The sequence below is a fragment of the Pleuronectes platessa genome (genome assembly GCF_947347685.1).
Source record: "Pleuronectes platessa chromosome 2 unlocalized genomic scaffold, fPlePla1.1 SUPER_2_unloc_1, whole genome shotgun sequence".
NCBI lineage: Eukaryota > Metazoa > Chordata > Actinopteri > Pleuronectiformes > Pleuronectidae > Pleuronectes > Pleuronectes platessa.
In genome coordinates, this window is record NW_026518866.1 from 360,499 (window position 1) to 375,000 (window position 14,502).

At 43.5% G+C, this 14,502-nt stretch overlaps 2 protein-coding genes across 2 annotated transcripts in view; one reads left to right on the plus strand and one right to left on the minus strand.

The window, feature by feature from the left end:
* The window catches only part of LOC128436258 (protein NLRC5-like), a 426,728-nt gene that overhangs the window by 328,136 nt on the left and 84,090 nt on the right, over positions 1-14,502 (plus strand). Inside the window, 2 exon segments of the mRNA XM_053418014.1 lie at positions 6,272-6,445; positions 9,204-9,377. Coding sequence (XP_053273989.1) covers positions 6,272-6,445; positions 9,204-9,377 — 348 coding nt within the window.
* LOC128436275 (matrilin-4) overlaps positions 13,813-14,502 on the minus strand; it is a 2,811-nt gene continuing 2,121 nt past the window's right edge. Inside the window, exon 3 of the mRNA XM_053418041.1 lies at positions 13,813-14,502. This exon is cut by the window's right edge and continues 471 nt beyond it. The gene's annotated coding sequence lies outside the window, so the exon portion shown is untranslated.

The window sequence follows — 14,502 nt, forward strand, 5'->3', positions numbered from 1 at the left end:
AGTGATCCTGAACGTAACTGTGCACAGATCTTTGTCATGTATTTAAATTATACTTCAGATAAAGTTCTTCACCACAGTTTGTTCTCTATTAGACAAGACCCTTTTAAATACATTTGCTCTTTATCTTCAAAATATTTTTAATAATCTGATCGGGAAATTAATAACGAATCGTCAGTTTACATTCTGAGTCACAGCTGTGGTGAAGGTGTCTCGCTCCATTGCATTCACGACTAAGGAGACATTAAAAGATGATAAATTCATGTCTGGAATGGCAGAGTCTGAAAAAACAAAAAAAACTATATTGAAGGTTATTCTGTGAGCTCCAAAGTGTCACATATTCTATCAAATATTATTTTCAAACAGTAAATTCTTTTCTAGGAAACATGCCACGAATAACACGTAATTATCTAAATCGGATGTGTCACAAACTGTTCAACTCATTTTGAAGCGGTTTCAGTTCTTTCACATTATACCCACACATTATACCCACAGGTGGTTTTTGTCTGAGAATATAAATATTTTAAAAACAGGAACTACGACGACTTTAGAAAAACATCTGTCACTTTATCCTGTAAATTACATTTCACAGAAAAACAGAGCAAAAAAAACTTCAAGAAAATCCCACAATACTGAATCTAAATAAAATAAAAACAGAAAAAAGCACATACCCACACACACACACACACACCTACACACACATACACACACTTACACATAGCATTAAATGATGAGTCAGTATTCAGGTCAGAAGGCATGAAAAGATCATACCCAGTAGGAAGTCACACATCAGCACGTGGTTAACATCTGCTGTCAGGACTTTATATAAATTCATAGATGACACAAGTTTTCTGTGAAATAGAATTTACAAGTAGTTTCTATGGTGGAATTCCAGTTAATCCAGTTTAGACTTGATGGGAAAACCTTGTGGTCAAACACTGTTACTGTTGGGATGCAAATCTCATCAGTTATTGAAATACACAACGGTCAAATGATGCATCACAATGCAGCTGTATTTCTATAGATCTATAAACCACACTGTGACTGGACTGTATGAATGTGACCTGACGTGGCAGAGTTCTGCAGATGGAGTCACACATTCAGCTCCAACACCAAATATAACAACCTTCAACTCACAGGAGGAAACATGGGTTTGAGCTCAGGCTTCATTTGATGGAGTTGGGCCGTTTGGGAGTTTTCCACATTTTAACAAACTATTGACGAATCAGACCGATCTCAAGGAAACACGTCTTCATCGAGTTCACATGATGTTACAGTTAATAACAATAATAATAATGAATGTTTATATATTTAAGTTACAAACAGCAGTTTTAATTTAAGAACACACTAACACACTCTCACACACACACACACACACACACACACACACACACACACCTACAGAGTCATGTGATTTCCTGTAACTGCAGAGAGGGGGAGGAGCCTCCAGTGAAAGTGAAAGTGTTCAGACTCGTTCTAACTTCAAGGAGCAGACGGAGGAGACGTGAAGTCTGAGGCTGGTGAGTGATCAGCTACATTTATATTATTCATTCATATTATTTTACTCTCAGTGTTTTTCACTTGATCCAGAGACAGATGTGAACAGCAGGTCACTTTTCAGCTCCATTTAAACATCATGATGAATCTCATTGTACGGCTCAGTCCCAGTAGACGCTCCCAGTCAGGACCCAGTGTTAAAGTGAAGATCTGGATTCATGATCCCACACCGTCCATTATTAACTAAATACATGATCCTAAGTTTGTTATCTACATCATAACATCACAATAAAACATGAACTGTGAACCAGTTCATCTTCATGGGTATGAACTGGACTTTGAACTGGGAGGTTTCAAGAGTGAACTGGTTCAACAGGGAGGAGGAGCCTGAGAACAGGGAGCAGTCAGACTCCATTTTCACCTGCCCTCTGCAGAGCCAGGTACACGCACACACACACACACACACACACACACACACACACACACACACACACACACACACTTCATACTGGCTTTGTGTGAGTTTTAAAGTGAATATAAAGTTGAAGAGCTTGTGTTTGACCTTCATTTGGGCACAAAGCCATAGAACTGAGTGGAGACACAGAGTGCTGCTTCAAGCTGTGACTGATGTGCTCTCAGTGTTACTGTCTATAAAGTTCTGTGATTCAAATCCAGCCTTTATGACGTGAACATGATTCTAGATGTTGAGTTTCTTCTCTTAGTGGCCGGGGGTTGAAGGACACATGAACTTTTACAAGCTTGTATTGATTCACTTTAATGTAGTAGATTGGTTTGAGTGTAGATCAGGAAATGTTCAAGTTGCAAAAACACTTTGTTGAAGATTGAACAGATGCTGTAAATATGAATTCATATTAATGTGAATATTGTGCATTGAACAGATAAAGTTTCTTTGTGTATATTTATGCATTCAGCCTTTAACAGAAATCACAAAATATATAAATATGAGTATGACCCTCCTAAGTGGGTCTTTGTAAGATATCTGGGTAGTGTGTGTGTGTGTGTGTTTCTTAAACAGACACACTTGTTTTCCTTTGAGCTCACGGTGGTTTTCCTCACAGACTGAAGATGAGTGTTCAAGAGGAGGAAGAGGACAGAGCAGAGTCTCCAGGGTCCAGCTGTCTGTCTCTGAAGAGTGACTGGTCCATGGGAGATCCTCCAAACTTCAGTAAAGAACCTGGACCCTCACCCACAGAGTAAGAGACTGTTTCTACTGGGACCTGCTCTGAAGAGGATCTAGTTTCCTCTAGTGTGGCCCCTGCATTAGGACACAGCTTGAAGTTGGTGACTAATCTCTCAGAATCACTCAAAGAGCTCAGACCTCCACCAAGAACCAACACGCTCCTTATGAAACCACTTTGAAATCCACTAGAGACTCATTTTGATTTGGATCTGCACCAAATTCCACACACTGGTAAACATCAGTCCTCTGACCATGTCTGTGAAAGAGGACCCCCCCCCCCCCCCCCCCCCCGATCTGGTTCACAGACCACAACCTTCCATCAAGTTTACTGGTAATCTGTTGTTTTTTATAATCCCACTAACGAACCAACCAACACACAAACATACTGGGTGAAAACAAAACCTCCTTGACAGAAGTGATGACAACCTGTGACTGTGACATGTGAGTTATCAGGACATGTCTTCACAGGGAGAGGAAGAGGAGTCATGTTTCTGAGGAGGAGCAGTCGTCCTGCTGTGCTTCGTGTAAGGACGTCCTGAAGGATCCAGTCTCCACCAGCTGTGGACACTGGTTCTGCAGACAGTGCATCACCTCATACTGGGACCAGTCTGGTTCTTCAGGAGACTCCTCCTGTCCCAAGTGTGGACAAAGATCCAGACTAGGAGCTGGAGGTCAGACAGCCGGTCAGAGCAGCACTGTACATGTGTCTGCTGATGTCTTCACTTCTGACAACAGCACATGTGGTTTTATTTTGTTCCTTCATACAGCATCAACATTTAACATCGTTAGAAAAGCACAAAGTTAAAAAGCTTTTATTTTCTGTAGTTTTTCTGTATCTGATGAAAACAATCAGCAGATTCTCAGATTCTCTGTCTCTCACATTGTTTCTTGTCTTTCAGCAGATCGTGGTCTGCAGGAGGTTTCAGATGAACATAAGCTCAGTGTGAGGAGGAGATGTGAACATGTGACTGAAGGAAGTGATGAAACAGGAAGTAGAACCCTCCTCAACAGGATCTACACTGAGCTCTACATCACAGAGGGACAGAGTGAAGAGGTTAATACTCAACATGAGGTGAGGCAGCTTGAGACGGCTTCCAAGATGAAGATCCTCCAGGACACTCCCATCAAGGTCCACGACATCTTTAAAGCCTCCACTGACCAGCAGAGCAGCATCAGAGTCGTCCTGACCAACGGAGTCGCTGGCGTTGGAAAAACCTTCTCGGTGCAGAAGTTCACTCTGGACTGGGCAGAGGGTTTAGAGAACCAGGATGTGGGTCTGCTGGCTGTGCTTTCGTTCAGGGAGCTGAACCTGGTGAAGGACCAGCAGCACAGTCTTCTCACGCTGCTCCATGTTTTCCATCCAGCGTTACAGAAGCTCACTGCAGAGACGCTCGCTGTCTGTAAACCTTTGTTCATCTTTGACGGCCTGGATGAAAGCAGACCTTCTCTGGACTTCAACCACAGGGAGCTTGTGTCTGAGGTCACACAGAGGTCATCAGTCAACGTGCTGCTGACAAACCTCATCCGGGGGAATCTGCTTCCCTCGGCTCTCGTCTGGATAACCTCCAGACCTGCGGCGGCCAATCAGATCCCTCCTGCATGTGTTGACAGGGTCACAGAAGTACGAGGCTTCACTGAGGCCCAGAAGGAGGAGTACTTCAGGAGGAGATTCAGTGATGAAGAGCTGTGCAGCAGAATCATCTCACACATCAAGACGTCCAGGAGCCTCCACATCATGTGTCAAATCCCAGTCTTCTGCTGGATCAGTGCTACAGTTCTGGAGCACATGTTGACCACAGACCAGAGAGGAGAGCTGCCCAAGACCCTGACTGACCTGTACTCACACTTCCTGCTGGTTCAGACAAAGAGGAAGAACAACAAGTACGGTGAGGGACATGAGACGAGTCCACAGCAGCTGACGGAGGCTGACAGGGACGTTCTCCTGAAGCTGGGGAGGCTGGCACTTAAACATCTGGAGGAAGGAAACATCATGTTCTACCAAGAAGACCTGGAGCGGTGTGGTCTTAATGTCCCAGAGGCCTCGGTCTACTCAGGAGTTTGTACTGAGATCTTCAGAAGAGAGTGTGTGATCTTCCAGAAATCAGTCTACTGCTTTGTTCATCTGAGCGTTCAGGAGTTTCTGGCTGCAGTCTACATGTTCCACTGTTACACTGAGAGGAACAGAAGAGAACTCAACAACTTCCTGGGAATGCGTAAGAAAACAGACAGAACCTTCTCCCTGGATGACCTCCTGAAGAGAACCATGAAGAAATCCCTCACCAGTACAAATGGTCATCTGGACCTGTTTGTTCGCTTCCTTCACGGCCTCAGTCTGGAGTCCAACCAGAGAGTCTTAGGAGGCCTGCTGGGTCGGACAGGGAACAATCCAGAGATCATCCAGAGAGTCATCAACAACCTGAAGGAGATGAGGAGTGATGACATTTCTCCTGACAGAAGCATCAACATCTTCCACTGTCTGACTGAGATGAACGACCACTCAGTTCATCAGCAGATGAAACAGTTCCTGACGTCAGAGAACAAATCAAAGTATCTCTCTGTCATCCACTGCTCAGCTCTGGCCTACATGCTGCAGATGTCAGAGGAGGTTCTGGATGAGTTGGACCTGAAGAAGTTCAACACATCAGACCAGGGTCGACATAGACTGATCCCAGCTGTGAGGAACTGCAGGAAGGCTGAGTGAGTCCAGACATGATCAATAACATGTTCAATCAGTGTGTGTGTGTGTGTGTGTGTGTGTGTGTGTGCGTGTCTGTGTGTGTGTGTGTGTGTGTGTGTGTGTGTGTGTGTGTGTGTGTGTGTGTGTGTGTGTGTGTGTGTGTGTGTGTGTGTGTGTGTGTGTGTTGAAGTTATTATTTTTATGTTCATATACATTCTCATTGTTCTCATGTACATTTGAGAACAGTTAGATCAGATGTGGAGAGTGAAATCCAATGTGATCACTGTGCTGGAGTTTGAGGGTTCAGACAAACGACCATGTGGGGTCCACGGGAGATTATTGTATATACTGTGTATATATATATTTATATAAATAATATATTTATATATATATATGAGCAAACAGCACAGAGTGAGGAGACGATCACTGAATCAGTGTTTGGATGAGAATCACTGACGGTTCCTTTAAACTGAAGAAGCAGGAAATATAGTTTCTTCTTCTTTCTTGTGAAACCAGAGTTCCCACTCTGCGTTTGTCCTCCACCACCAACCAGTGCAGTGTCCGTCCCTCCAGGTTCCTGACATGTTGACTTCACAATAACATGAGGTCACTGTAACCTTTGACCTTTGACCTTTGACCACTGAAATCTAATCAGTTTCTCTTTGAGACAAAATTTGAAGAAATCCACTGAAGACAGACTTGAGATATCATATTCAAGAGGCCATGAACATGTTCTGTGACCTTGACCTTTGACCTCTGACCAAATCTGAAAGGATTCTCTAGAGGAGTTTTTAACAAAGAGGGGATTTACCAGGGTGAGGGTCACATGATCACGTTTTGTATGAATGTTGTGTTTTCTGATTTAATTCTCATAGATTTGATATTTTCTTTAATTACAGACTCGGTGGTTGTGGACTCTCAGAGACTCACTGTGAAGTCGTGGTCTCAGCTCTGAAGTCAGACCCCTCACATCTGAGAGAACTGGATCTGAGTAACAACGAGCTGCAGGATTCAGGAGTGAAGCTGCTGTGTTCTGGACTGGAGAGTCCAAACTGTCGACTGGAGACTCTGAGGTCCTTAAATCCTTCTTCACTTTTCAAGATTCAAGATTCAAGATTTTTATTATCAAATGCACAACAATAACATTAAGCAGTCGCTGGCAGTGAAATGCTTGAGTCACAGGCTCTCTTCTGGCAATGCTCAAGTAATTACAACTTAAAAAATAAAATTGAAATAGTATAAAATAGAATAAAATAGAATATCAAAATTTAAAATAGAAAATAAAGTATACATATCTAAATATATATAAAAACAGCTGAAGAGAAAATAAAACAACAATAGTGCAATTTATGCAATAGTGCAAGTATGGAAATATGTCACGGTGCTGGTTTGGTGGAGTTATTGCAGTTCAGAGGAGTTTAAAAGTCTTATGTCCTGGGGGATGAAACTGTCTCTGAGCCTGGTGCTGCCGGCCCGGATGCTGCGGTACCGTTTGCCAGAGGGCAGCAGGCAAAAATGTTTATGGCTGGGATGAAAGGGGTCTTTAATGATCCGGCTGCTCTTCTTCCTGCACCGCTGGGTGTAGAGGTCCTCTATGGATGGGAGCTCCGTCCTGGTGAAGTGCTGGGCAGACTGCACCACCCTCTGTAGAGCCTCACGGTTCAGGGCGGTGCTGCAGCCAGTCAGGATGCTCTCTGTGGTGCACCTGTAGAAGTTGCAGAGAATCCTGGAGTCCATGTGGAGCCTCTGCAGCCTGTGGAGGAAGAAGAGTCACTGTCTGAACGTCTTCCTGATGGAGTCTGTGTGATGGGTCCAGGTCAGTGATGTGGACCCCGAGGAACCTGAAGCTGCTGACTCGCTCCACCGTGGTCCTGTTGATGGAGAGGGGGGGGGGGGGGGGGGGGGGCGTGTTCTTCTCCTCTTCTCTTCCTGTAGTCCACGATCAGCTCCTTCGTTTTGCTGACGTTGAGACACAACAAAATATAAATAGTTTTATTATTATTATTTATCACTATCATAATTTGCCAGAGTTGTCATAGTTACACAGTGAACTTTATTTACTCCTTCGACTGACACAGCTCCAACAAAGCACGCAGCCATCTGACTGAAGAGAAGAAATACACAACACGTTGTTTGACAATGGAGACGTTAAGTTAGTTTTCCAGGTTTGCCTCGACACACATGTGTCATGTTGACAACACACTCGACACACAAGATCATCTGTTGATTTCACACAGATAAACAACACTTGACTTAAAGAAACTGTGACAAACCAACACACCCGTTCTGTGATGAGCGGTTGTTTTCATTCTCCGATGAATGAACCTGATCATCGACAACAACGAGAACATCTTTTAAAATCCCGTCCGCTGACTTCAACCAGCAGCGACAGGAGGACACGTGAAGCTCCACACGTCCATTAGAAGCAGGTTCACCAACTGGACTCATGAAAACACCGCTCGAGCTTCCTCCTTGTTGACGTGAGGGATGTTTACATGTACCTGTTGTTTGGTGTGTGCGCGTTGTAATGATCACCAGCGACAAACAAAAGCACTTTGCGTGGAGCTGGTGACGCGTGTGTGTTCTTCAATGCTCCCTGTGTCTCCTATGAAGAGGAGCATCAGATTGTGAAGCCTGGTATTACGTTTACAGTTTATTCTGTGTTCGGACTTTCACCAGATGATCTGGAAGTTAACTTAAAGCACATCTGGTGATATACATCTGACAAATCAAAGAACGAGACATTGATCTGACTCGTGATTCAGATTTCAGTGACTCGGTGGCGTAGTGAGATCGTCATCAGGCTAGAAGCTCATAGTGCTTCAGCTCATTGTTTCGAATCCCGTTCAAGGTTTTTTTTTTACCATTTAAATGTATATTGCGGTCTCAACGTGATGCTGACACAGACACATGAACTCGTGAAGGGTTCATGTAGGATTTTAATTTCAGCAAGACCTTCAGTAGATCACCGCACTTCACACACAGGCGCTTTGTGAAAATGACGAATCTGCCACCGGCGCTGAAAAGAGCGTCAACATCTGGAATGTCGCCAGTTGCCATGCGCGCCAGTTAAACTGGAACACCGGCTCACGACCCTCGTTTCCTTCGTCGTCGCCTCCGTGCTCCAGGTTGCCGCTCCAACCCGATGGACAGAAGTTGTTCTCTATCATATATGATGATAGGGCTCGCTTTACCGGAGTGCATGATAAAAAATAAAGTAGAACAAATAACTACAAGATAGAGAAAAAGAGAAAAAGAGCAGAGCTGTGGGAGAGCGTGAGACACAGCAGCCTTCCTCGGCGCTGTCCTCCCCTTTATCAGACTTTCTTTCTTATTGGGTCATTATTTATTTAAATTGTCTCAGTTCTCCTCTGCTCACTGTCCCTCAGTCATCTGTCACTCACCCAGCCTGTCAGTCACGTCCACCTCATCAACTCCATTCACCTGCACTCACCTGCTCCTGATCACTAAGAAAGTGTCAGTAAATAACATGTGGACTGAGGCCGAGCACTCGTCCTCCTCAGGTTTTCAGAATAAGACACATTCTTATTGAAACCCGTTGGACAGTTGATAAGTATAGAAACAAACAGGAAGTGACTGTCAGGAGCCATCTCTACTTTAAACAGTGTTTAATTACACAAACCTGCTCAGTGACCAACACACAGAGAAGAAGCTGATGAATGAAACAATGGTCCAACATGTCTGATCTGATATTTATCTTCAGGTCACAGACTGGACTGAGGTCAGCAGCATGTTGAGAGTCTGTGTTGACATGATGATGATCCACAACAACAGGAGGACACATTCTAATATTCATATTTCTTTATCCAGGTTGAAGAGCTGCAGTCTGTCAGAGATCAGCTGTTCTTCTCTGGCTTCAGCTCTGAGGTCAAACCCCTCTCATCTGAGAGAACTGGATCTGACTAACAACAACCTGAAGGAGTCAGGAGTGAAGGAGCTGTGTGGTTTTCTACAGAGTCCAACCTGTCGACTGGAGACTCTGAGGTCAGTTCACTGACTGACTTTTGTAGATCTCATATCTATAAAACAGCACTTATACACAATTTATCTCATTTATTTCTAATTTAATATAATTCCTCTTCATACATAACATGAATCCATTCATTAATTAATCTGTGACATTTTAAATATTCAGCTTCTTGTTAAAACACTGAGTTTACTTCTGGATTTCCTAAACTGATCTGCAGGACAGAGACCGGGTCCAAATAATCTATTTGTACTGAATCAGGACTCGTTTTTAGTCCAACATGTCTGATTTCATATTTATCTTCCATGTTATGAGTCTGTGCTCACATGAATATGTGTCTGTTATTTTCACACATGAACTCAGTTTAATTTACAGTTAAGTTTTATTCTTTATCCAGGTTGATGAACTGCAGTCTGTCAGAGATCAGCTGTTCTTCTCTGGCTTCAGCTCTGAAGTCAAACCCCTCTCATCTGAGAGAACTGGATCTGAGACACAACAACCTGCAGGACTCAGCAGTGAAGGAGCTGCTTGATCTACAGCAGAGTCCAACCTGTCGACTGGAGGATCTGTGGTCAGTAGATGGTTGGAGTCAGTCCACGCTGCTTTCATCAGTATGTTACTAAACACAGTCAGTATCACAGATCCAGGGTCTGTGCTACCAAGCAGGATTTGTGGTTATCAGGTTCACTTCAGGTTTAGTTTTTTCAGTTCTACGAAGCTGGTCCACTTCTTAACCAGGTGAATCACCATGGTAACTTCTGATGACAGCTAACCTGCTCCAGGTTAAGTTGGAGATCAACCCGTATAGAAGCTCCGCCCACTGACCACAGTGACTCTACACTGTTGTGTGGTGCACACTCTCCTTAAAGGGACGGATAAGGGAAGTTTAAATCAACGTCTGGTTGGTTCAGTTGATCTCTAACTCACCCAGAACATCTCAATGTCTCCAGACTCATCCTGTCCCCAAAACACCAGATGACCTCAGCTTCCTGGAGACAGGTCCATGTGTGTGTCCTCAGAGACAGTGAGACAGTGTGTGTCCTCAGAGACAGTGTGTGTCCTCAGAGACAGTGAGACAGTGTGTGTCCTCAGAGTCAGTGTGTGTCCTCAGAGACAGTGTGTGTCCTCAGAGACAGAGAGACAGTGTGTGTCCTCAAAGTTAGTGTGTCCTCAGAGACAGTGAGATAGTGTGTGTCCTCAAAGACATGGTGTGTCCTCAGAGACAGTGAGACAGTGTGTGTCCTCATAGACAGTGAGTCAGTGTGTGTCTTCTTGTCTTCCTCTCGTCTTGTTAGTAAACAACAGATTCAGATCTCGTGGCATCGAGTTATTTATCTCGTTCACACGTTATTATGTTGTGGTCACGTAATATATTTTTACCAGATGCCACCAGGGGGCGCTGTAACTTACACATTGACACGATCCAGATGTTTACCAGCTGTTCTTCCTGCATTTAGCAGCTGTGACTGAGTTTCTTTTATTCTGGATCATGTGTTTGTTCTTACACAGTAAACCCCGCCCCTTTTATGTGCCCGCTCAGATCTCGATGAGGAAAACCTGAGTTAACTTAACGAGTTGATAACCAGGTCATGTGACCACTTAGCCTGACTGTGTCTGTCAGGTTCAGTTGAGCTGATCTCAGAAAGATCTCCTGGACATGTTGAAGTGTCTTCATAGTTCAGGCCTCAGTGTTTCCTCAGTGAAGCTGTGAGAGGACAATGAGGACAGACGTCAGGATTGGACAGAGACACAGAGAGACAACAGTCGGCCAATCAGACGAGCCACAAGCTGCTTGGGATCATGTGACTGAGTTGACGTGAAGACAACAGTTGTTGTTGTTTTCATGTGAACAGGAAGTGAAGCTGGACCACAGCTGACAGCCTCACACGAGGGACAGAGACGGTGTCGTCTTCATCTGATCTGAGACAGTTTGTCCTCTCACTTCATCAGTGAAGAACTGATCAGGTGGATCTTTGTCACAGCTCTGAGATCAGTGGGACTGAAGCCTCTCCTCATCACATGGTAACCAGGAGCTCTTTATACAGAGCAGAACCTCTGCTGAGGTCCATCTGTCTCCTCTGGTCCCAGTTTGTCAGAAGCAGATGTTCATCAACACACAGTGAAACATGGCTTCACCTGTAACAGCAGTAAATCCACCTCTCAGGTGTCCACTCTGCACTTTGACATGCAGAGGACACACACTGAGCTCTTAGCGTGTTCATTCCAACACGTGAACATGAAGCAGAGAGGAAGCTGCTCCACCTCTGAACAGGACTGAAGTCCCTGCTGCTCTTTCTACTGGATGAGCTGCATCACTGACTCACAGCTGATGAAGTGAGTCTCTGTGACACTGATGTCTTCTTCTCTCAACAGGTGGTGGTCTTAGTGGATCTGAGTGTGAAGAGGACAGTGTGTGTGGACGGAGGCTGAGCTGTGTCCTGAGGATCCAGAGGCTGAAGCAGCAGCAGCTTGTGTGTAGTCTCCAATCTACACAACCCCTAATCTGCATGTGTTTGTGAGATGAAGCCGGAGCACCTGGAGAAAACACGGGGAGAACATGCAGACTCCACACAGGAAGACCCCATCTGAACCGGATTCAAACCAGCAACCTTCCTGCCCTGATTGTGTTTATTCACATGATGAATGTGTTTATTGAAATGACACAACACAAGCAGAATATATAAACCCTCTATAAAGAGTCACATACAGTGTGTTTAAGTTTGTCTTTATTATTGTCCACCTTTGTCGCTCAGTGTGTCTCCATGTGTGTAGAACCACATTCTGTGTATATGTTTGTTTATGATCTTAAAGTTCCTGGATTCACGTCACAAATTGATTTAGTTCAACACAAAGTTCAACACATTGAAATCACTTTGAGTTTAAAATCTGAGTTTTGTCTTTGACACAAAAGATCAAAACTCTGAACTTAAAAATGGGACGTTTTCATTTCTGCATCAGGTGCAGAGCGGTGGTGGCTTTTCTACTTTTGACCCACAGGTGGCGCTGCAGTATAACAGCAGCACATCCCAGTCAAAGCCTTTATATTCAGTCTATGAGTCAAACACATGGATCATTTCCTCTGTGACAAACCAGATGTAACGAGAAGAAAAACATCTCAGAGAGAAAAGTTCTGTTTCTACTTGTCTCTGCTTTAATGCTCAATAAACATCCTTCCACCGACTTCACTGGAATCATGACTCAGCTTTTCTTTCCTCTTCAAACAAACTGGTGGAAACATCTCGTCCTTGGTGCAGGTAAAAGAACAAAATCACCAGTTTGATATAATGGAAACCAGCAGAAGAAAAGTGAATGAGACATTTACAGAATGAAGAAGAGTCGATGAAGAGCAGAGCATCTTTTAAGTCTCTGAGGAAACTGTTTAATAAACATTTTGCCATATTTAATAGAAAACTGACCCGAGGACGTTTTATACAAACGTAGATGAAGATTCTTGTTGTACGTTCTCGAGCACCACCTCAGAACAACCACCAGGAGGAGACTGTTGGAGAAACAAAACCTTTTGGTTTCCTCTGTTCCTAATCCTAACCCTAACCTTTGACCTTATTTAGGTTAAAGTGATCAGAACATGCTGTTTACTTGTCAGTGTCTTATTCAGACTAATGTCTTCATCTGGTTAATATCAGACTATTGGTTCCATGTGAACGTGTCGAGTGCCTTGCCCAAGGAGCCGGAGTTGAACCACCAACCTCCAGGTTAATAGATGACAGGCCTCAGTCTCTTGGGAGGGAGTTTTCAATTGTTGTCTTGAAACTACTGGAAGTGTGTGTAGTTTGATACAGACAGTATTTCATACTGAGAGCAGGCAACAAGGAAATATCATAAGACCTTAAAAAGGTGGAACCTATAAACCCTGTGGGGGGGGGGACACAGCTGTGAAAGATTTCACTCTTTTAATGTCGTCTGTGCTTTATTACAATGATTCACCAGAAACATATCGAAAAGTAAAGTTACTAGAAAATATATAAAAACATAACAGGTGTTCAAATATAAAGGAGAATAAGTTTATGGTCGTCTTTGTTTTTTACAACATTGCAAGAGTTAGAAAATCGACTGTTGTCATATGAATTAATTATTAATGAATTAACACGAACGCTTCCCAATAACTGACTGATTTCAGTTCATTATTCCACAAACATGTGGAGACTGTTGTTGGATGAAATGTAGAAAGTGCAGAGTGAAGAAAAGAATGATTTTACGTAAGAAAGGTCGTTTATTCAGAGTAAAATACTGATTATAATAATATGAACACCTCAATCAACACCAGACCACAGCTCCAGTGAAACTTTACACTTCCCTTTGTTTCAACACTTCTCACTACGAAGCCCGACAGGAGTTAAAAATGACTTTTCTACCTGGAAAACAAGAAACCATGACGTGTGACAAATGGGACTGGTAACAACACCTCCCCCCCTCCCCCCTCCCCCACCCGACTTCTTTAATCTCTAGTCTACTGTTGGTAAAAAAAAATGCTATAAATACATCATATTTAACAAAGCGTAGAAAACAGATCAAGTATAAATAGGGAACTAACAGAAACAGATGGAGGGTTGGTGACTGTTGAAAACTGCTGCTCATGGTTTTCTCTTTATGTTTATATCTAATATCTACATCGATTACATCCAGTTCACAAAGACACCAACACGTCTATGCTCCTGTTTGTATCTGATGATGTACGAGTAGATGTCTGGAGGATTTCTCTGATTGTTGGATGACACATGGAAACTGTAGGTTGTCACAAATATGCATTTAAATCAACACTATGCAACTTTTCTAGCTGAAAGCAGCAGCTTGGTGAAAGTGAGTCTGATGTGTGAGTGTGAACAAGAGAAAGTTTCCTCCTTCTCTCCCTGAGCGTCTGTTCTCTGTGACTCTGCTGAGTGGGTTCCATCTCCTGAGAGAACAACTGACTGAGAGTCACAGACACAACCAGCTGCAGCTGAAGAGTGGAGCTGAACTGAGATCAGTTACAAACACTCTGAAGTTATTAACAACCAGAGTTTATCTCCAATATTCAGCAGGAAACTGTGAAACATGAAGATTTGTTACAGCTGCAGCTCTTCAGGTTCAGGAAGCAGAGGATCATGGGTAATATTTCAGTTCAGTGAGTGGGACTCGCGTCAT